Source organism: Pan troglodytes, chromosome 1, assembly GCF_028858775.2.
Source record: "Pan troglodytes isolate AG18354 chromosome 1, NHGRI_mPanTro3-v2.0_pri, whole genome shotgun sequence".
Taxonomy (NCBI): domain Eukaryota; kingdom Metazoa; phylum Chordata; class Mammalia; order Primates; family Hominidae; genus Pan; species Pan troglodytes.
The window spans coordinates 43,976,127-43,999,430 of NC_072398.2; the positions used below are offsets into that span (position 1 = coordinate 43,976,127).

At 40.6% G+C, this 23,304-nt stretch overlaps 1 protein-coding gene across 15 annotated transcripts in view; it reads left to right on the plus strand.

Moving 5' to 3' along the window:
* The window catches only part of RBBP5 (RB binding protein 5, histone lysine methyltransferase complex subunit), a 50,885-nt gene that overhangs the window by 9,707 nt on the left and 17,874 nt on the right, over positions 1-23,304 (plus strand). For 8 of the 15 annotated variants that reach the window (XM_016937104.4, XM_063810244.1, XM_016937108.3 and 5 more), the window contains 10 exons: positions 7,545-7,685; positions 8,702-8,864; positions 11,018-11,127; positions 12,456-12,575; positions 12,663-12,816; positions 12,915-12,986; positions 13,622-13,739; positions 15,334-15,403; positions 15,818-16,047; positions 17,658-17,849. In XM_016937104.4, the coding sequence (XP_016792593.1) occupies positions 7,545-7,685; positions 8,702-8,864; positions 11,018-11,127; positions 12,456-12,575; positions 12,663-12,816; positions 12,915-12,986; positions 13,622-13,739; positions 15,334-15,403; positions 15,818-16,047; positions 17,658-17,849 (1,370 nt within the window). The remainder of the gene's footprint in view (positions 1-7,544; positions 7,686-8,701; positions 8,865-11,017; positions 11,128-12,455; positions 12,576-12,662; positions 12,817-12,914; positions 12,987-13,621; positions 13,740-15,333; positions 15,404-15,817; positions 16,048-17,657; positions 17,850-23,304) is intronic. The other 7 variants (XM_054674003.2, XM_016937115.4, XM_016937116.3 and 4 more) reach the window with 1 other exon arrangement.

Sequence of the window (23,304 nt, forward strand, 5' to 3'; positions counted from 1 at the left end):
ATATTGTCTGATAAACCATAATTTACTTAACCATTTGCTGTTTTTTTTCCTCGATTACATGGTGTTTAGTGAATGTCTTTGTGCCATAGTTTTTCTTATATATTCATTCATTCATTTATTCAGCAGGTGTTGACCATAAGTTATGTACCAGGTGCTATGTTAGGCTCTGGGGACACAAAAACAAATGAGAAATTCTAGATGATTAGTGGGAGGTGGATTTGCATACAGGTACATATACTAAAGCTTTATATGTCCTATACAAGAACTATATTTAAGATTTAGTGGAGATGAAAGCACAAAGAAGGAAGTTATCAATTGTAGTGAAGGGGAATAATGGTCAGAAAGCCGTCATAGATGAGATAATTTATAACTGTATTTTATTTTAATTTTTTTGAGACAGAGTCTTGCTCTGTTGCCCAGGCTGGAATGCAGTGGTGCGATCTCGGCTCACTGCAACCTCCACCTCCTGGGTTCAGGCAATTCTCCTGCCTCAACCTCCTGAGTAGCTGGAATTACAGGTGCACACCACCATGACCGGCTGATTTTTGTATTTTTAGTAGAGACAGCATTTCGCCATGTTGGCCAGGCTGGTCTTGAACTACTGACCTCAGGTAATCTGCTTGCCTCGGCCTCCCAAACTGTTAGGATTGCAGGTGTGAGCCTCCATGCCCAGCCAGATAATTTATAACTTTAAATTTGTAAGATAAGTAGATGTTGCCAGATATATTCCAAGCAGAGGGCACTGCACAGGCCAAGGCATATCAGCTTGAAACAAGTATGGTACAATGGGGAACTACAGGTATCAGGATAGCTGGATTGTGGTATGGGACATATGATATGACAAGAGCCAAGGTAAACCAAGGTCCTCATGGAGAACCTCGTCTGCCATACTCATGAATTTGATTCGTAGCTCATATGTACTCTGAAGTCATTAAAAGATTTTGGCAGGAAAGTCACATGATGAGCTTTTATTTTAGAAAGATCTTCAAAGCAACAAGTAGAAAAGAGATTGAAGGGGCAACAGTAAGTGAACATAGGAGAACTGCTGTGGTCTAGGCTGGAGATAATGAGTGTTGCAGTAAGAAAGGAGCCAAGTTAGACAGATGTGAGAAATGGTAGAAATGAGAGGACTTAGTCATTAATTTGACTGGGGTGTGAGTGAAATGGAGAAGTTAAGATAATTCTTAGGTTTCTGGCTTGGTTGAAGATACTCATTAATGGAAGATTTGAGGGGGAAGTGGTGAGTTTGAGATTATGGTTGCATGTCTCCTATTATTTTCATGTTAGTTTATTGCAAATATTTGTGTTAGAGTATCTTCCCTGTAAGATCTTAAGTGCTGTTTGAATACAAACCTTGTGTGCCATTTCACTGCTATGTTGTCAGCTTCTAGCGTTGTACCTGATATACAGTAGCCATTCAGATACTTGTCGGATGAATGGGAAATGTCCCAACAAGCATCTGAGATGCCCAAAGGGCATATGGTCTATGAGTTCTCATTACAGTAGACTTCCAGAAGTGTTATTAGTCAGTCAAAGGATATAAAGTAAGAGATTTTTCAACCCCTCCCTCCAACATTTTTAATATTTTAAAATCACAAAACCTATACTCGATTATTTAAAAGTTTTTTGTTTTTTTTAAATTTTTTCGAGACAGAGTCTTGCTCTGTCACCCAGGCTGGAGTGCAGTGGCACCATCTCGGCTCACTGCAACCTCCGCCTCCCAGATTCAAGTGATTCTCCTGCCTCAGCCTCCTGAGTAGCTGGGATTACAGAAGCAGGCCACCACGCCCAGCTAAGTTTTGTATTTTTAGTAGAGGTGGGGTTTCACCATGTTGGCCAGGCCAGTCTTGACCTCCCGACCTCAGGTGATCTGCCTGCCTTGGCCTCCCAAAATGCCAAGATTACAGTCGTGAGCCACCGTGCCTGGCCATTTAAAAATATTTTTAAAAATTAAAAGATATATAAATATGCAAAGTAAAAAATGAAAGCCCTTTGTCTACTTCTTAGGGTAACCACTGTTGAAGAGTGTGGAATATATTCTATCTATAAGATATCTATATCTTTTTATGTGGGAAATAATGAATACATATATCCACATAATATGTTTTTAAACAAAAATAAATATATTTTGTTCTGTAGCTTGCTTTTCCACTTAGCATATAGTGGATATTTCTCTGTGTCTCGTTATTTTATATAGTTGTGTCTATAGAGTATTGCACAGTATACATGCATCATAGATTTAACTGTTCCTTATTTAAGCATATTAGGGAACAAATTTTACCAAGAGAAGTTTTAGGTAGGCATGATAGCTGACTTCAACTATTAGTAAAGTTGATGTATGAAAGAGAGAAAAAATGGCCCAGGATGTAGAAGCAGAACTGGTAGGTACTGCCTGGGCACGGTGGCTCATGCCTGTAATCCCAGCACTTTCAGAGGCCGAGGCTCACCAATCACTTGAGATCAGGAGTTCGAGACCAGCCTGGACAACATGGTGAAACTCCGTCTCTACTAAAAATACATAAATTAGCCAGGTGTGGTGACATGCGCCTGTAATCCCAGCTACTCGGGAGGCTGAGGCAGGAGAATCGCTTGAACCCGGCATATGGAGGTTGCGGTGAGCCGGGATCTGCCTGGGCGACAGAGCGAGACCCTGTCTCGGAAAAAAAAAAACCCAAAAAACAAAACAGAACTAGTAGGTAGTGAACAGAAGTTAGCTATAGGGAAACAAAAGTTAACTCCAAGTAGAGAGGAGCTCCCAAGCAGAGGTGCTGTGGGTGGGATTGACTGCCCAGGAGAGAGCTATCTGAGAGCTGTTCCTGCCTGAGCTTGCCACCCCCCTTGTTAGGATGCTGCAGAAGAAATTCAAGCACTGGATGGGGGCCATAGGTAGACTTTAGCACATTGGAATCAGTAAAGACCCATCTGTTTTTGGGAAAGAAGCTGTGAAAAAGTATGATAATTCCTAATTCTTGAGCTTATGGAATTTGGAATTGAAGAATAAATTTTTTTTTAGTTTTTACTTTTGTTTATAACTTAATTTTTAGTTAGATTTCCCTCCATTATGACAGAAATACAAGCTTGCTGTGAAAGAAAACAAAAATTATAGTGCAGTAGCAGTAGGTTTTTTTTCTTTTTTTTACCCCACCCACCCCCTAGTACAGAAGAGTTTAGAGGGAAAATGGAATCATAGCTAACATTTTGTTCTATAGTCAAATTGTGCTAACAGGCCTACAAGAATAGCAATGAAACCTGTTCCTTTTTTCTCCTCACTCTCAGTCTTGTGCCATTCCCAGTAGACTTCTATTTTTGGGGGCTATTTCTTCTGCTGTTTAGCTTCATATTTCTGATATAATGTGTATTGCTTTTTCTTGGTTTGTTAATTTCAGAAATTGGGTTTCCTGTTACAGTGTATTTGAATTTTAACTTAGCCTTTACCCTCCCATCATCCACCCTTTTATCCTCCTATCATCATCATCATCCAGCTATTGGCTTTTTTATTGTGCACCTTTGCATTTTAACACCTTTAGGCCTCTTTAGAGTTGACATTCTCTAGAAGGACTCACTGATTGCCTGACTACAGGTATTCTAGACCCGGTAGAAGAGACACACACAGTCCTTTTGTGTGCAGGCTTTAACTTAATCCCTCTATATTTATAACCTTAGCTTACCCCTGCCTTCCTCTGTTCCTAGAGTCCTGAGTCTGGCAGTATATTTATTTTGTCTCTGATATAAATAATTTTTTGAGCACTTATTATGTACCAGGCATTGAGCACTTATTATGTATCAGGCATTGAGTACTTATTATGTGCCAAGCCAAGAATTCTGTATGTATTAAATTCTCTCAACAGCCTTCTGCAGGTCGATACCGTTTTTATTCCTGTGTTATAGATGCGGAAATTGAAGCCCATAAAGCTTAAGTAACTTGCTAAGATCACACAGCTAGGAGGTAGTAATGTCTAGGCTTGAGTAGAAGTCTGACTTTTGAGCCATGTTCTTAACCATGGAGATTATATTGCCTGCTGAGTTTCTCAATAGCACCTCCTCTTGATTTCAAAACCTGGGTAAAGTATCGGTTTTGGGTTACTTTTTTACTTGTTCCATTTGTTTTTTGTTTTTGTTTCCTGCCTTCCTGTGGGCTACTTGGACAAGTTTTTAGAATTCCATTTTGCTTTATCTGTAGTGTTTTTGAGTGTATACCCTTGTGTAGCTTTAGTGGTTACTAGGTTTTACATCATACATTTATAACTTACCACAGTCTACTGGTGATAAGTTGTATTGGTGAACATTTTACCAGTTCAAGTGAAGTGTAGAAACCTTACCTTCCTGTTGTCCCCTTGTCCTTTCTTGTGTGTAATATAATTGTCTTAAATATTTGCTCTACATACATTGACACCCACGTAAGACAGTGTTAAAATGTGTGTTTCAAACATCAAAACTCAAGAAGAGAAAAAGTAATTTTTTTTTTTTTTTGAGATGGATTCATGCTCTGTCACCCAGGCTGGAGTGCAATGCTGCGATCTCTGCTCACTGCAACCTCCGCCTCCCAGGTTCAAGTGATTCTCCAGCCTCAGCCTCCCGAGTAGCTGGGACTACAGGCGTGCACTACCACACCCAGCTAATTTTTGTATTTTTAGTAGAGACCGGGTTTCACCATGTTGACCAGGATGGTCTCGATCTCTTGACCTCATGATCCGCCCGCCTTGACCTCCTAAAGTGCTGGGATTACAGGCGTGAGCCACAGCGCCTGCCTTTTTTTTTTTTTTTTTTTTTTTGAGACAGATTTTTGCTCTTGTTACCCAGGCTGGAGTGCAATAGTGCGATCTCGGCTCACTGCAACCTCTGCCTCCTGGTTTCAAGCGATTCTTTAGCCTCAGGCTCCCAAGTAGCTGGGATTATAGGCATGTGCTACCATGCCTGGCTAATTTTTGTATTTTTAGTAGAGACGGGTTTTCAGCATGTTGGCCAGGCTGGTCTCCAACTGCCAACCTCAGGTGATCCACCTGCCTTGGCCTCCCAAAGTACTGGGATTATAGGCGTGAGCCACCGCACCTGGCTGAGAAAAAGTAATTTTGTCTACCTATATATTTATACTCTTTTCATTGTTCATTCTTCCTTCCTGATGTTCTAAACCCTTCCTTTAATCTTTTCCGAACATTATGTAGCCATTCTTTAGAGTATGTCTGCTAGCAACAAGTGTCTCAGTTTACCCGTTTATTCCTGGAATGACAGTTCTTTTCTTTCAGTGCTTGAAAAATGTGCCACTTCCTTCTGGCCTTCATGGTTTCTGATGAGAAATCCCTTTTCATTCATATTGTTGTTCCCCTATAGATAAGGCATCATTTTTCTCTTGCAGCTTTCAAGATTTTTTCATTGTCTTTAGTTTTCAGAAGTTTGTATTTCTCGGAGTGGATTTCTTTGGGCTCATCCTAGTTGATGTTCTTGAATCTGTAGGTTTTGTATCTCTTGCCAGATTTAGGAAATTTTCAGCCATTATTTCTTCAAATAACCTTAACATCCCAGTCTGTATTCTCTCCTTCCAGGATTCTGATGACATGAATATTACATCTTTTGTTATAGTTCTACAGGTCTCTGAGGCTCTGTGTGTATAGATACATATGTGTGTGTGTGTGTGTATATATATATATACACACACATACATATACACACATATATACACACAGACACACATATATATGTCTATGGTAATTTTTATTCCATCTTCCAGTTTGCTAATTCTTTCCCTTTTTTTCCTCCATTGGCTGCTGAATTCATCTATTGAGTTTATTTCTGTTACTATATTTTTCAGTTCTAAAATTCCCATTTGGTTCTTCTCTGTATCTTCTATTTCTTTGCTAAGATTTTCTGGGCTTTTTTCCCCATCTGTTTCAGGCATGTTCATAATTGTTGAAGCATTTTTATGATGGCTGCATTATAATCCTTGTCAGATAATTCTAACATTTATGTCATTTCTGTATTAGTGTCTATTGATTGTCTTTTCTTATTCGAGTTGAGATTTTCTTTGTTCTTGAGTTGACAAGTGATTTTCAGTTGAAACCTGGGCATTTTGGGTATTATGAGACTGTAGATCTTATTTATTTTTTACTTTTTCTTGAGACAGAGTCTCACTCTGTCGCCTAGGCTGGAGCCCAGTGGCGCCATCTTGGCTCACTGCAACTTCTGCCTCCCAGGTTCAAGCGATTCTCCTGCCTCAAGCCTCCCGAGTAGCTGGGACTACAGGTGCACACCACCATGCCCGGCTAATTTTTTGTATTTTTAGTAGACAACGGGGTTTCACCATGTCGGCCAGGCTGGTCTCAAACTCTGGGCCTCAAGTGATTTGCCTGCCTTGGCCTCCCAAAGTGCTGGGATTACAGGTGTGAGCCATTGCGCCCGTCCTATAGATCTTATTTAAATCTTTTAGTTTAGCAGGCCTCCTCTGATACTGCACAGGGAAATGGAGTGTACCATCTTGTTATTGCCACAGGTGGGTGAAAGTCCAGGTTTCTTCTTACTTGGCCTCATTACTGCTGGGTGGGATTGGAAGTTTAGGCTCTCCACTAGGTCTCTGCTGATAACATCCTGTCTGGGAAGGATAGGAATTCCTTGTTCCTTCTCTCTATGTGTCCTTCCCTGACACCATGGTGGTGCGACCTCATTACTGCTGGTGGTAATGCAAATCTGATTCCCTACTGATCCTTCTCTGACACCACCCCAGTGAGGTGGGGAGGGTGCCTTGTTATAGCTGAATAAAGGTGAAGTCTAGGCTATCTGCTTCAACCTGGCTAAGAGGGGGATTTGCATTTCTTTTCTGTGATGTTTGGCTGGCGTAGGTTGGTTATTGTCTTAAAGTTTTCTGTCTTGCTGGGCTGTCCTTTTCTGGTCCCTTAGCTCTTCTTGGGGCTTTTTATGCGTGCCCACTGGCATTACCAGGTTGTTGGCTTCTCCTTCACCCAGAACGGGGAACATGAGGCAGAAAGAAAATTCAGGGATTTCACTACTGTGTCATCCTTAAGATTCTGCAGTCTCTGGCTTGCCTGTCCTTTGTCTACCTTTCAGAACCTTTTTTGTCTGTTTTATATATGATGTCCAGTGTGTTTATCTGTACTTATCAGGAGGAATTAATTCTTTCTCAGTTCTTTTTAAATTATTTTAAATAACAGATACTTATCATTTTTTTGTTTTGTTTATACCATGATGGTGCTACTTCTGAGATGACTTCAGAAAGTTCAAATATATCAACCCTTAAAGCGCAGCTGATTTTTTAGACTCTTCTAAGATGTTTTAATCTCTTATTTCACTGAGTCACTTTATAGTTTTATCTTGAAATATTATGAGCTTCCATTACTAGGTAGTAAAATGTCATGAAAACCTTCTTATTAATTGCCTAGTTGGAAAAGCTTATGGATTTGAGTATACGTGGAACAAAACCAAAAACATTGTTGACCTGTGCAGTTGCAGCAATGTGTGTGACTTACACAGTTTATTCATGAGAGTGGTATGATATACTTAGAATATGTGCTAAATTACCCCTTTTTTTTCCTCAGCTGGAGCCGAGATGGTCATAAACTTGTGAGTGCTTCCACTGATAACATAGTGTCACAGTGGGATGTTCTTTCAGGCGACTGTGACCAGAGGTTTCGATTCCCTTCACCCATCTTAAAAGTCCAATATCATCCACGAGATCAGTATGTTTAAGCTATTTCTCTCCTGGGGTGGGGTCTAATTCTATATGGATTAGCTCTGGGCTCATGATAATTTTAGTTTATGGTTTTAGAAGGCAAATACACATCTCTTCAAACCTTCTACATAAAATAATCTTTCCGTCTAGGTTGGCTCTACTGAATACATTTCTTTCTTCCTTTCTTTCTTTCTTTCTTTTTTTTGAGACAGAGTCCTGCTCTGTCACCCAGGCTGGAGTGCAGTGGCGCCATCTTGGCTCACACAACCTCTGCCTCCTGGGTTCAAGATTCTCCTGCCTCAGCCTCTCGAGTAGCTGGGACTGCAGGCGCGTGCCACCATGCCTGGCTAATTTTTGTATTTTTAGCAGAGACAGAGTATCCCCATGTTGGCCAGGTTGGTCTCGAACTCCTGACCTCGTGATCTGTCCACCTCAGCCTCCCAAAGTGCTGGAATTACAGGCATGAGCCACTGCGCCTGGCCCTGAATGCGTTTTTTTAAATTTAAATTTTAATTTTTTTGAGATGGAGTCTCGCTGCGACGCTCCAGCTGGAGTGCAATGGCGCAGTCTCAGCTTACTGCACCCTCCTCCTCCTGTTTTCAAGCGATTCTCTTGCCTCGGCCTCCCAAGTAGCTGGGATTACAGGTGCAGGCACCACATCCGGCTAAGTTTTTGTATTTTTAGTAGAGATGGGGTTTCACCATGTTGGCCAGGCTGGTCTCGAACTCCTGACCTCAAGTGATCTGCCCGCCTCAGCCTCCCCAAAGTGCTGGGATTACAGGCGTGAGCCACTGCGCCTGGCCTCTTACTTTTTTTTAATGATCATGTTTTATTTTGTCAAGACTAATTTTACTCAGAATTTTCCCTGTTATTAGACCTGTGGATTTTATGCTTTTTCACTGTTTCAAATTTGCTTGGGCGGGAGAATTGATGAGGGTATGGACAGGGATCAGGGAAAAGGACAGGGAATCAGCTTGCTGATACCAAAGCAACAGCCAATGTACTGTTCGTATTTTTAAACAGGAACAAGGTTCTCGTGTGTCCCATGAAATCTGCTCCTGTCATGTTGACCCTTTCAGATTCCAAACATGTTGTTCTGCCGGTGGACGATGACTCCGATTTGAACGTTGTGGCATCTTTTGATAGGCGAGGGGAATATATTTATACGGGAAACGCAAAAGGCAAGGTAAGCCTAAAAGCCGGCAAATCAGGCATCTTGTACACTGGCTCATTTAATGTTTACTTGTTTTGTTTCTTTTGAAAATTGTTTTTATTCTTGGACTAAGCACAGCTCCTTTCTGCAACAAATGTAGTCTAATTTTCTTCCATCTCTTAATAATAATTTTTGTTCTTTGGATTTAGAGTGATAGAGATTATTTGACCTAGAAAAGCACGGGAGGACCTTTACTGGTTGCTAGTAATGAAGGGCCATTATGAAATTATAAAATTTCAATGTCATGTTATCAGCTGGAACACTGCTGATCAAAATTTCTCAATATCTGGTTTTATAAAAGATTGTATAATTCAGGCCAGCTTAACTTACAGTACTGAGACTTATTCTTCTTTTTCCTTCAAACTTCTGACTTTGCCTTTTGGAATGTGTAGGCCCTTTTCTCTGGAATACATTGTAGAAGGTGTTTCTTCTGTGGAATAAGAAGTCAGGTTAGGTGACCTTTTAAAGATTCTTTTCATGCTTAGGATAGTTCCACTGGGCATCTTGATTTATTTTTATTTTTATTTTTTGACTGTGGCACATGGGTTAGTATAATTTCATGGCTATTTTAGAAGGGCAATTTTTCCTTTTTTTTTTTTTTTTTTGAGATGGAGTCTCACTCTGTTGCCTAGGCTAGAGTGCAGTGCATGATCTCGGCTCACTGCAACCTCCATCTCCTGGGTTCAAGCGAATCTCCTGCCTCAGCCTCTTGAGTAGCTGGAATTACTCCTGACCTCAAGTGATCCGCCCACCTCAGCCTCCTAAAGTGCCGTGATTATAGGTGTGAGCCACTGCACCCGGCCTTAGAAAGGCAATTTTTTTTTTTTTTTTTTTTGAGATGGAGTTTCGCTCTTGTTGTTGCCCAGGCTGGAGTGCAATGGCACCATCTCAGTTCACCGCAACCTCTGCCTCCCGGGTTCCAGCGATTCTCCTGCCTCAGCCTCCCGAGTAGCTGGGATTACAGGCATTCATCACCACACCTGGCTAATTTTGTATTTTTAGTAGAGACGGGGGTCTCTCCATGTTGATCAGGCTGGTCTTGAACTCCCAACCTCAGGTGATCCACTTGCTTCAGCCTCCTAAAGTGCTGGGATTATAGGTGTGAACCACCGCGCCTGGCCTAGAAAGGTGATTTTTAAGAAATTGTGATAAAATACACACAGCATAAATTTTACCATTTCAGCCATATTTAACTGTACAGTTCAGTGGTCATTAATGTACATTCACTCTATTGTGCAATGATCACCATCCATCTTTAGAAATCTTTTCTTCTTGTAAAACTGGAATTCTGTACCTATTGAATCATCATTTCCCATTCCCTGCTCTCCGCCAGCCCCTAGAAACACCCTTTGACCTTCTCTCTTTATGAATTTGACTACTCCAGGTACCTCATATAAGGGGAATCATATAGTATTTGCCCTTTTGTGACTGGCTTATTTCACTTAGTTTCATGTCCTCAAGCTTCACCCATGTGTGTAGCATGTGTCAGAATCTTTCTCCTTCTTCTCAAGGCTCAATAATACTCCATTTTATGTTTATTCCACTTTTGTTTATATGGCTTATCTGCGGATACTTGGGTTGCTTCTATATTTTGGTTATTGTGAATAATGCTAAACATCATATTTTAAGAATAGATTGGCCAGGCGTGGTGGTGAATGCCTGTAATCCCAGCACTTTGGGAGGCCGAGGTGGGCGGATCACCTGAGGTTGGGAGTTTGAGACCAGCCTGACCAACATGAAGAAACCCTGTCTCTACTAAAAATACAAAATTAGCCAGGCGTCGTGGCGCATGCATGTAATCCCAGCTACTCAGGAGGCTGAGGCAGGAGAATTGCTTGAACCCAGGAGGCAGAGGTTGCAGTGAGCCGAGATTGCACCATTGCACTCCAGCCTGGGCAACAAGAGCGAAACTCCGTTTCAAAAAAAAAAAAAAAAAAAAAAGACTAGATTAAGACCTTGTCTTACTTAAGGAAGCAAAACAGCAATACCAGTTAATCAGGTCAAATATATGGGAATAGAGACATTTGCATTTTTACCCAGTCTTTACGCAGTATTAGAAACAAGCCAAATCAATTATTGTTAGTTATCGGAACACTTACTTTTTTCCCCCCTCCTTTAAACTTTAGATTTTGGTCCTAAAAACAGATTCTCAGGATCTTGTTGCTTCCTTCAGAGTGACAACTGGAACAAGCAATACGACAGCCATTAAGTCAATTGAGTTTGCCCGGAAGGGGAGGTGAGTGAGATCTTACCTTTTAAGGGACAGTTTTAAGAGTGAATAGAATGCAAAAATACATGGAGATTTGCAGTTTTCATGTATATTATATTTAAGCATTTTTTAAAAATGTACTTAAGGTTTTTAGAAACTTACAATATCTGATTTTTGAGTTCATAACATTTCCTGCCATAGTTACATCTTCCTTATCTGGAGGTTATCAGGCGGTTACTTTACAGAAAAATAAGTAAGTGGTCAGTGCTTAAAACCAAAATGCCTGGCATATAGTAAGCACTGGGTATATATTAACTTATTATCATCAGGACTGATGTCATCAAATTCACATTGTAACTGAATACTGCCTATTTACCCTTTTAATTTTGGATGTTATTCTGGTAAGTTTGGTTACCTAGTTAGAAGTCGTAGAATATATCAACAGAAATAGGAAATAGGTTGTCAGTAAGAGGTAATAGTCCTCCTATTTTGTTTAGGAACACCCATACATGACTTGGAGCAGGGGTCCCCAACCCCCAGGCCACAGACCAGTATTGGCCTGTTAGGAACCCTGCCACACAGCTGGAGGTGAGCATTACCACCTGAGCTCTGCCTCCTGTCAGATCAGCAGCAGCATTAGATTCTCATAGGAGCACGGACCCTATTTTGAACTGCACATGTGAGGGATCTAGGTTGTACACTCCTTATGAGAATCTAATGCCTGATGATCTGAGGTGGAACAGTTTCATCCTGAAACCATAATCCTCCCACCAGCCTGGGCCGTGGAAAAATTGTCTTCCACAAAACCAGTCCCTGGTGCCAAAAATGTTGGGGACAGCTGACTTAGAGGATATTAATGTTCAAAATTCTCTTGAATTAAGAAAAGGTTATAGTCAGTGAAGTCTGCAAGAAAGTGATGAAATAACTAATATTTTATACAGATTTCTAAGATTTTCAATGTCATTACAGTAAAAATGACATTTTAAAATGACATATTTAGTTTATTACCTCATTTAAAAAATATATATTATGTGTAAAACAGGCCAGAGAAATGAAGTATTTATATCCATTTCACTGTAAACTTGGGAATTTAGGAAGCTGGTTTCAGTAGAGAGGTCTTGGAACTTAGTTAATACTGACAGTTTGTATATTTTGGGTTCAGGGATACACAGGAAGTATAAAACATATTCCCACTTAAAATTGTATTTTGGTTTGGGAGATGACAAGTAGATATATAAATATTCTAGTCTATTACTTTGATTTTTCCTCAATTCTTCCCTAGTTTATTAGTCGTTTTGTAGTACTAAGGAACAGATTTCTGACCTCTGGTGTTGATATTTTTATCCTTCCCGTAGTTGCTTTTTAATTAACACGGCAGATCGAATAATCAGAGTTTATGATGGCAGAGAAATCTTAACATGTGGAAGAGATGGAGAGCCTGAACCTATGCAGAAATTGCAGGATTTGGTGAATAGGTATGTATCACAACCTAGAAGAATATGTGATCATTCATGACCTGGGCTTGAGTTCCAGCTCTCCTTGGTACTTTCCTTGTCCTTTAGGACCCCATGGAAGAAATGTTGTTTCTCTGGGGATGGGGAATACATCGTGGCAGGTTCTGCCCGGCAGCATGCCCTGTACATCTGGGAGAAGAGCATTGGCAACCTGGTGAAGATTCTCCATGGGACGAGAGGAGAACTCCTCTTGGATGTAGCTGTGAGTACATTAGGACATTGCTTTTGTTAGTCACATAATCCAAAAAATCTAAAATCTGTTCTTAACAACCTGTTTTTCTTTCCTTCACTAAAATTTAGTGGCATCCTGTTCGACCCATCATAGCATCCATTTCCAGTGGAGTGGTATCTATCTGGGCACAGAATCAAGTAGTAAGTATTCTATTTTACTTGCTTCGAAACTAGATACCCCTTCTTTTTATCAAAGAACCTTATACATAGGAAGCTAAAAATTACATTTTTATTTTCTTTTCCATATGATTCTCGCAACCTAAATTACATAGGTTCAGTGCATCTAGTTGCACTTTATTTTGGTGGGAAGGTCTTGGTCCCAAGTTGGTTTTCTGGCTCTTTTCAGGGAGAAACTCTAGTGAACTTTCTGTTGCATTTTTCTATTATTTATTTGAGATAACATTTTTCTTTTGCTTTTCTTACTTTCAGCTCAGTTTCTGTTTTACATCTTAATTTTACTTTGAACACCTTTAAATTATGTTTGTAATCAGTGTACTTACAAGAAAATTTAACATTTTACCTCTAAATTCCTAAAATGACCAAAGAAGGCAGTGATTCAAAAGAGCTACAGTTAATAACTTAGCTTATCTTAATGTTTAAGATAGAAAATACCTAAGCTAGTAAAAACTTACAGATACCCATTTTTTTCTTGTCTGCCAAATTTAATCTAAGAATTGTGAATTCCTTTCATGCTCACATCTTTCATTTTATCATTAATGTGTAGATTACAGATTATTGCTTTCACATATGGTTAAGTAGTATATCTTGTTGTATAGGAAAACTGGAGTGCATTTGCACCAGACTTCAAAGAATTGGATGAAAATGTAGAATACGAAGAAAGGGAATCAGAGTTTGATATTGAAGATGAAGATAAGAGTGAGCCTGAGCAGACAGGTACTATTTCTAAATTGCAGACAGGATTTCCTAAAGGGAAAATGATTGCTTTACTTAATATTCTTCATTTGTGTTGTAAATTTATTTCAGCACTTCATCTAAAATGCCCCCCTCCACCCCAGACTTTTTTTTTTTTTTTTTTTTTGAGATGGAATTTCGCTCTTGTCACCCAGGCTGGATGCAATGGCATGATCTTGGCTCACCGCAACCTCCACCTCTCGGGTTCAAGTGATTCTCCTGCCTCAGCCTCCCGAGTAGCTGGGATTACAGGTGCCTGCCACCACTCCCAGCGAATTTTTTGTATTTTTAGTAGAGATGGGGTTTCCCCATGTTGGCCAGGCTGGTCTGGAACTCCTGACCTCAGGTGATCCACCCACTTTGGCCTCCCAAAGTGCTGCCATTACAGACATGAGCCACTGTGCCTGGCCTATGAACCACTGTGCCTGGCCTTCTTTTTTCTTTAAGCTTACACAATTTCCACAGTATTTGGAGAGCCTTAATTTATAAGGTGTTTACTAAGGGCTTATATGGGTATTACCAGGGCTCAAGCAGCTCTCTTAACATATCATTGTGTATTTCCTGATTAATTGCAGATGACTAAGTGAGGACATACATGCAGCACCTAGCAAAGAACTCACCATGCTAAGAGTGCTCAGCTTTTCCCATGTATTCTGTCACTCCTTTGTCAGTAAGAGAAGGGTCAAGAACCTGGGCTCTGAAGTCAGACTGCCTTGGGCAAAATACTGCTTAAACTGAATTTCCTCATCTGTAAAATAGGGACAGTAATAGTACCTGCTTTTTAGGGTTGTGGGGAGTAAGTGAAATAATTCATGTAAAGCATTTAATATATGCCTAGGCCATAATAAGCACTAAGATATTAATTTCCATTATGATTATGACTGTGATTTTATCTCTTCTGAATTTCTAGATAGGAGCTCCTTGAGAATAAAGATTTGACTTTTTAATCCCCGTGGTGTCTAACACAGGGCTTTATAACATAGTAAGGTTTGTGCGGGTGAATGCTTAGGATGCCCAGTTGGCACTGTCAGTGAGTAGTTAGTGCCACAGATTATTGACCCCCGAGATACTTGATGGTGCCAGGAATCAGGATTGGGAATGAGGTTGGTTCTGTTTAGTGTCAAAGTGCTGGTCCTCACTTTTGTGATATTAGATAACTTGCATGCCTAATGTGTTTTAGGAGGACCTCCAGGGAAGCAGAATGTTCTAGATTATAGGGTTATGTTCTGTCAAACCTTCCCAGATTTCCACATAAATTGTTCCTCCTTCCCGTATCCTGAGCAAGTTACACATACCATTACTGTATTAAATTGAAACTGTCTCTCTGTCTCCCCAGTTAGACTATAAACCTTTTACTGAAGAGCTGTTCCCAACTTTTTCTGGGTCATTGCACTATTTTCAGTGCCTAGGATAGGGTGGAAATTCAGCACATATTTGTTAAATGATTAAGTGAAGTGAACTGTTTGGTTTTCCTCCTTTGTTTCTCTGGAATTTCAACTTATGAAAACCTTGAAGCTGCAAATAAAAAGCAGTTTTTCACTTCTTCTCAAACATCTCCTGTGTTTCTGTCCTGCAGGGGCTGATGCTGCAGAAGATGAGGAAGTGGATGTCACCAGCGTGGACCCTATTGCTGCCTTCTGTAGCAGGTGAGCCGGCCCGGAAGGCTGGGCACCTTGGCTACTGCTGCTCCTGGCCTCTGGGGGAGTACTCCGCAGTTTCCCTGGCTATCCCTTCAGTCCCGTCTGCTTATTAGCTAAAAGAGATAACTCGTTTGGTGTACAAGAAATCCAATGTAGCCTTTCTTCTCTAGTCCTATGTTCCTTTCACTTCTCCCTGATAGAGAATTTTAAGGAACCAAAATAATTCATTTATCCTGTTTATTTTTATCACCAATTTTATCAATTACATTGTTTGATTCCCTTGTATTCTTCTTGGCTTTCTTAAAGTTCTAGATCCATACCTGTTGCTTATGCTTAATATAGGTGATAGAGGAAGGGCTCATGGTTTAAGCAACTATCTCCTCTTTTTTCCAATCCCTTGTCTGATCCTGCTCCAAATAGTGATGAAGAGCTGGAAGATTCAAAGGCTCTATTGTATTTACCCATTGCCCCTGAGGTAGAAGACCCAGAAGAAAATCCTTACGGCCCCCCACCGGATGCAGTCCAAACCTCCTTGATGGATGAAGGGGCTAGTTCAGAGAAGAAGAGGCAGTCCTCAGCAGATGGGTCCCAGCCACCTAAGAAGAAACCCAAAACAACCAATATAGAACTTCAAGGAGTACCAAATGACGGTAAGAGCTACATCTCCCTCTGGCCTGGCAGACGCCACTCTCTACTCACTCCCCAGCGCAACCTGGTAATTTCCTGTTTGAGCGATTTCACCTTAGAGGAATTTTCCCATGAGTCTGTTTTATAGTGTTTTACAACTTTATAATGATTGCATCTGTGTTCACTTCTCTCTTAAAATGGAGAAATTCTGCCCTTCAGTACTTTGCCTAAGATGCTGCACTTTAATTCTTCTGACAGCCGGCTCAGAGTTTATTATACCATTCTTCTTTTAAATGTTTCCCCGTAGAGTGGTTTTATTAGATGTAAAATACTAGTTAGACTTGGACAATCATTTCATCCTTCCTGCCACCTTTTAGAGTCTGACTTGGGAAGCCTTTATTATCATGTCTTGGGATAAGTAGGGATGGATGGGGGTGTGTGTTTACCGTTGAGCATCCTTCTTCCTCTTCTCTTTTATTTTTATTTATTTTATTTTATTTTATTTTTTTGAGACAGGGTCTCGCTCTGTTGCCCAGGCTGCAGTGCAGTGGCATGATCTTGGTTCACTGCAACCTCCGCCTCCCAGGTTCAATCAATTCTCCTGCCTCAGCCTCCCGAGTAGCTGGGACTACAGGCATGCACCACCACGCCTGGCTAATTTTCATATTTTTAGTAGAGATGGGGTTTTGCCATGTTGGCCAGGCTGGTCTCGAACTCCAGACCTCAAGTGATCCGCCTGCCTCGGCCTCCCTAAGTGCTGGGATTACAGGCGTGAACCACTGCGCCCGGCCCTTCCTCTTCTTTTAGCTAACTGCAGATCACATTTTGCAACTACGTATTTTCCTGATGCTATCGATTTCTGTGTCTACTCTGTTTCAGACACTGTTTGGTATATGTACCATTGCTGACTTTTACATCAACCCTGCAAGTTGTTTTACCTGCTTTTTAAAGGAGAAAATTTAGGCTGAGGTTATGTGTAAGAGGTTCTGTAAACTTGCCTAAAGTCTCACAGAAGTGGTGGGGTCAGGATTCTCATTCTAGTCTCTCTAGTTCCAAAGCCCATTCTCTTTCTGCTCTCACATGCCTCTCTGTGTATGTGTGTGTGCATCTGTGTGTGTTCCTTCTTCTGGCTTGGTTTGATAGTATTAGTGCATCTTTCAGCTACTTGTTCAATTTAGAGTTACTGTGGCTTGGCATGAACATATAAGCCAGGGGTGTCCAATCTTTGACTTCCCTGGGCCACATTGGAAGAATAATTGTCTTGGGCCACATATAAAATACACTAACAGTAATGATAGCTGATGAGATTTTTAAAAATTGCAAAAAAACTCATAATGTTTTAAGAAAATTTATGAATTTGTGTTGGGCCACATTCAAAGCTGTCCTGGGCTGCATGTAGCCTGTGGGCCACAGATTGGACAGCTTAATATAAGCCATGTGTGCCTTTCGGCCAAGCAACTATCTCTCATTTAATGACCACTGTTTTATACTTATAGAAATAAGACAAACTTTTCTCTTTATAATTATTAATTGATCTGGGACACAAAGCAGCATTCTTTGATCAACAAAGTTGTGGTTGGGGTGATGAGACTGGTGTCATGTGGATTCCTTTCCATGCCTGTCTGTCCTACAGAAGTCCATCCACTACTGGGTGTGAAGGGGGATGGCAAATCCAAGAAGAAGCAAGCAGGCCGGCCTAAAGGATCAAAAGGTAAAGAGAAAGATTCTCCATTTAAACCGAAACTCTACAAAGGGGACAGAGGTTTACCTCTGGAAGGATCAGCGAAGGGTAAAGTGCAGGCGGAACTCAGCCAGCCCTTGACAGGTAAGGACACATTGGGAGCATTGTCTGGCTTGCTTCGTGGCCTTGCTTTGTATAGCCCTTGACTTCATTTAACTGCAACATTTTTTCCCCCTCTCTTCCCTCCTTTTTCCCAGCAGCAGATAATTTCTGAATTTTAAGCTGCTGCTAAGGGCAGGCTAAACCAGATTTGGCTTAATTCAGCGGCTCTTAACCTTGGGTCTGTAAATAGTTTTCAATAAATCTACATTCCCCTGATGTTATATGCAAAATATTATGTGAATATTTTTCTGGGGAAGATGTCCATAGCTTTCATCAGATTCCTGTAGGAATTCATGACCCAAAGAAGGGTAAGAACCTCTGGTTTAATTCATTTCTTCATCTGTATTTGTTCTTAGGTTTTTTGTTTGTTTTGTCTCAAAGAGCCAGACAAGTAGCCAGAAGTACAAGCTTGTTTTATATAGTCCTTGACTGGTTCACTGTAGCATCTTTTCTCTCCCTCTTCAAATTGTTCAGATCCCACAGGTAGTGCTTTCTCTCTCTTAGTATTCCAGAAGCAATAATGAAATTGTTAGTACCATCGTGTTAAGGAAGAAGATGGGGTTTGTTTTGGTTTTTGATTTTTTTCCAATATCTGAAAACAGGAGGAAATGATCAAAAAGACAGAAACTACAGTATCTGTGTAGTTTCTTAACACCTAAGCCTTTTGATACATAATATTTGAGTTTTCTCACTTTTATATTACTGAGGGATTTTTATTGGGGGACAGAAAACAATTTCTGTTTCTTACCAAATACTTGTGAGCCTAGGCTAATTGGTCTCTTGTTTAGAAAATGTTAATCAAATTAGAATCCATTTCTGTGTAAACATTGGGCTTTGGAAATTGTTTTTTTGCTTTATATAGAAGCACTGCTTTAGTTAATACAGTATTCTCAATTTTTTTGTGGCTAGTTTGGTAGACTCAAAGATAGGATTGATAACGTATCAGTGGTTGTATTCAGGCTCCCCCGACTTTAAAATTTTAATCTAAATGTGTGGACTAGAGTGCAAAACAGAATTCTTTGTTTAATTTATAGCTTACATCATTTAATCATTGTCTGTAAACTGAATTCTCTTACAGAGAAGCTGAAATAGACAGTTATTCATCATTTTGAGTATTCCACCTCAAGTTTACTAGATTTAGACTTTAGTTTTTGATAGCCCAACACCATACCACTGAGTACCAATATTTTTTTCCCGACAACATTTATGGTGGTGCACTGATGGTTACCACGTCCACATTCAACCCACCTAAGGCTGTGTTTGTGTATATATACATATAATGCTGTGTGTGTGTGCGTGTGTGTGTGTGTATGTGTGTGTGTGTATATATATATATATATATATATTTTTTTTTTTTTTTTTGAGACGGAGTTTCACTCTTGTCCCCAGGCTGAATTACAGTGGTGCGATCTCAGCTCACTGCAACCTCTGCCTCCTGGTTCAAGTGATTCTCTTACCTAGCTTCCTGAGTAGCTGGGATTACAGGCATGCGCCACCATGCTTGGCTAATTTTGTGTTTTTTTAGTAGAGGTGGGGTTTCACTATGTTGGTCAGGCTGATCTTGAACTCCTGACGTCAAGTGATCCACCCACCTCAGCTTCCCAGAGTACTGGGATTACAGGTGTGAGCTATCATGCCCGGCATGTTTGTATATATTGTAAAGTAGCCTGGAGCAGTCGTGGGCATTGCCAACAAAGATTGCAGATTGACTAGATGTAAATAAAAACAATCCTTCCAAACCCACTTCTTGCACACACTGATGCCACTACAGAAGAAATGCAATTTAAAGTTTAAATAGATTTCCCTGGCCTGGAGAGCTAAAATATTTTAAGGGTGATTTAAAATGTGGCCAAACATAATTAATTAAAACACTTTAGGACATAATCTCCTAGCATCTTAAAACGTGTCTATCCCTAATCATGTGCTTTTCAAAAGGAAATTATGGTAAATAAGGCTCACGCCTGTAATTCTAGCACTTTGGGAGGTTGAGGCAGGAGGATTTCTTGAGCCCAGGAGTTCAAGACCAGCCTGGGCAACATGGTGAGACCCCATCTATGTAAAAGCCAATCAAACAAACAAGAAAAAACCTTGAGCTGGGTGCAGGGGCTCATGCCTATAATCCCAGCACTTTGAGAGGCCAAGACAGGAGGATTGCTTGAGCCCAGGAGTTTGAGACCAGCCTGGGAAACAAAATAATCAAAAAATTAGCCAGGCGTGGTGGTGCACATCTGTGGCCCACCTGGTAACATAGGAAGCTGAGGCAGGAGGATCGCTTGAGCCCAGGAGTTTGATATTGCAGTGAGCTATGATCACGCTGTTGCACTCCAGCCTGGGCAACAGAGTGAGACCCTGTCTCAAACAAAAATAAAACCAGCCAGGTGCAATGGCTCACACCTGTAATCCCAGCACTTTGGGAGGCTGAGGCGGTCAGATTGCTTGAGCCCAGGAATTCGAGACAAGCCTGGGCAACATAGTGAGACCCTGTCTCTACAAAAGAAAAAAATAATTAAAAAACAACCCAAAAACCTCAAAGGGGCATTGAGGTATAGTTCCAAGACTTCCACAGAAGGATTACATCTGGCTTTATTGACCAGCTGCAGAGTGGTTTGGATCTTTGTGAAGGTTGAAAATTTTGGGGAGAGTGATGAAATTGGATATCACAGATAATTCCATCAAAAGTCTGTTTTAGGGCAACCTATCATGTTTTTATATGGGATTGTTTGGGTGAGGGTAGGGCTTTATCCAGTAACGTGGTCGTCTTGGAGGGCTCTAAGTCAGACTGGTACCTGCTGCTGATTTGCATATGGCCCATCAAGAGCACTCAGGGAAACTCTGGCATTTGGATCTCATATTCTTCCACACCTTGGAGTTTTTCAGTAAAAGCCAGTATATAGTCATTGTAGATTTTCCACCAGGTATTAAGAAAGGAAACCTGATGCAAAACTTCTGAGGCCAAACCATCTTCAAAAATCACTCCGGTCTGAGGGTTGTATGTGTAGATTCAAGGTTTTGGCCCCCTGCCCCATGGACAACTTCTGCATTTGAGCCAAATCATTTGAATGTAGGATTATAGTTGTAGGCTGTGTTACTACCCAAGTTAGATGAATGACAACTGTTTGTTAATATCTGTAGTTGACCAGTTACTGTAGAAACTGTTCCATAAACTGATCAGCCCTAACAAAGCTACCATAGTCTGTTGTCTGTTGCAACAGGAGAATATGCATTTCAAGGGAAAATTGGCAGACAGACCACTATAGAGATAATCTGGCCATCTGGAATCTGGGGCTATAGAAAATTGTTTCCTATCAAACAGCTTGTCAGTGTTGGCTAGCACTAGAGGGCCCACATTCATGTGGACATTTTTCTATGTGAATGAGGACCCAAAGTGAAGCTTGGTGAGGGTAACCCTGAGCTTGGGACTTTTTGGAAGGACCAGGCGAACATAGTCTGCACTATCTATCAAATGCTTCTTAGTTACTTTAAATACTCTCCAGAGGACAGTCCTGAGACCAGAAACTTGAGATGTGAGCAGAATCACCAGTTTCCTAGTTGTCTGTGATTGCTCAAGGATTGCCCAAGAGCTAGGGCTCCTTGGCAGTAAAAACATCAGTAATAAAGTGGGACAAAGGTGTGGTCGGTTACATACATGTTCTAAAGGCCTCATGGGATGGTAGACATGAAGGGGTTGGTGCACACCTGGGTCTGTTGGAGATGGCAAGGGCCAAAGTGAGCAGAAGCGACATTTCTGGGAGTGGACAGGCACCATGCAGATTTCCCTGTCTTGGGCTGCGCTACACCACTGCCCTGGTGCCAGCCCATCACCCTAGGGCTCTGAACCACCTCCAAGTCACTTACTGAATCTGTGATTTTTTTTTTTTTTTTTTTTTTTATGCTTGGTAGTTTTCTTTTTTTTCTCTCTCTTTGTTTTTCTCTCCCCTCCCTCTTTCCTTCCTTTCCTTGTGAAGACTAATTTATGAATTCCTGCTAGAATCGAGGTAGTCTTTCTCACTCTGTGGGATGTTATTAACTAACTAAGGTAGGGTTTGAAATCATGATTCAGTGTTCTCTTAGGCCAACCTAGATTGGGCTGCTACTGGAAAGTACCAATAATAGCTGGTCATTTTGAGCTGAATTTTCCTACTTATTACATTACTGGAGATTTCCTTTATGTTGTAGCTAAATAATATGTTTCCTTGGGGGCAGTTGCTGCGTCAGGTCTTTAAATTGGCTGGAGTCTTCTATATTGCTAGTTCTGTGTATCTTATCTTGCTCATAGTACTGCTTGCTCTGGTTTTGATTTGTTGCCTGATGCCTCAACAAGCTTTTGTTTTGTTTGACTTTTATTTATTTATTTTGTCTATTCAGAAAAACAAGGACAGTATAGAAACATGAGCTGCCCTCAGCTAACCAGTATAAGGTAGCTCATTAGTCATCTTGAGTGCCTATTACTAATGCTGTTGATTAGTGATCAAGCCACTTTCTCCTATTATGATTTAGGTTTAAAATGGCAATGTTGTATTCATTTTTAGATGATTACAACTAAATTGGTCAGGGTACCTGTGGGAATAGTTGGTGAAAATTGCTTTAAAGTGGTAAGGCATGATATTGAGTCTTGTGGAGTGGATTTTTCTATCACAGGAGGTTTTTTAAAAATCAATGCAGCTGGGCACAGTGGCTCACGCTTGTAATCCCAGCACTTTGGGAGTCCGAGGCGGGTGGATCACTCGAGGACAGGAGTTCAAGCCCAGTCTGGCCAACATGGTGAAACCCCGTCTCTACTAAAAATACAAAACAATTAGCCAGGCATGGTGGTGGGCGCCTATAATCCCAGCTACTTAGGAGGTTAAGGCAGGAGAATCGTTTGAACCCAGGAGGCGGAGGTTGCAGTGAGCCGAGATCACGCCATTGCAATCCAGCCTGGGCAACAAGAGTGAAACTCTGTCTAAAAAAATAAAAATAAATAAATAAAAAATCAATGCAAGGAATTCATTGTGATTTATGTTGAGAGAGATCTGAAAAACCATTGCTAAGTAAGCTTTTAATCTGACTGAACTATGAAAAGTTTAAATTTGATTTTTAACAGCGTAACATTCAGTAGAAAGTTTGTATCTCATTGTAACTTCAGTCTGTTCTCAGGCACATGTGAATATATTTTTATTGCCAGTTTTCATTTGTGCAGGAACTTCAAAAATCAAAGTTATATAAATGGGTACTTTTCTTTCATAGTTTGGGCGATTATTTTTTAACCATTATACCTTCAAGTGGCATGCTCTCTGCCATTCCAAATGACACCTGGGAGGATTTTCTTCACCTTCTTCTCTTTTTACACTTCCTAGTTAATATTTCACAGCAGCTCATTTAACGATGTCTCTCAGAGGTTGAGCAGCTTCTATGGAATAATCAGGGAAGTGTTCATTTCATTGTACTATTCAGGATA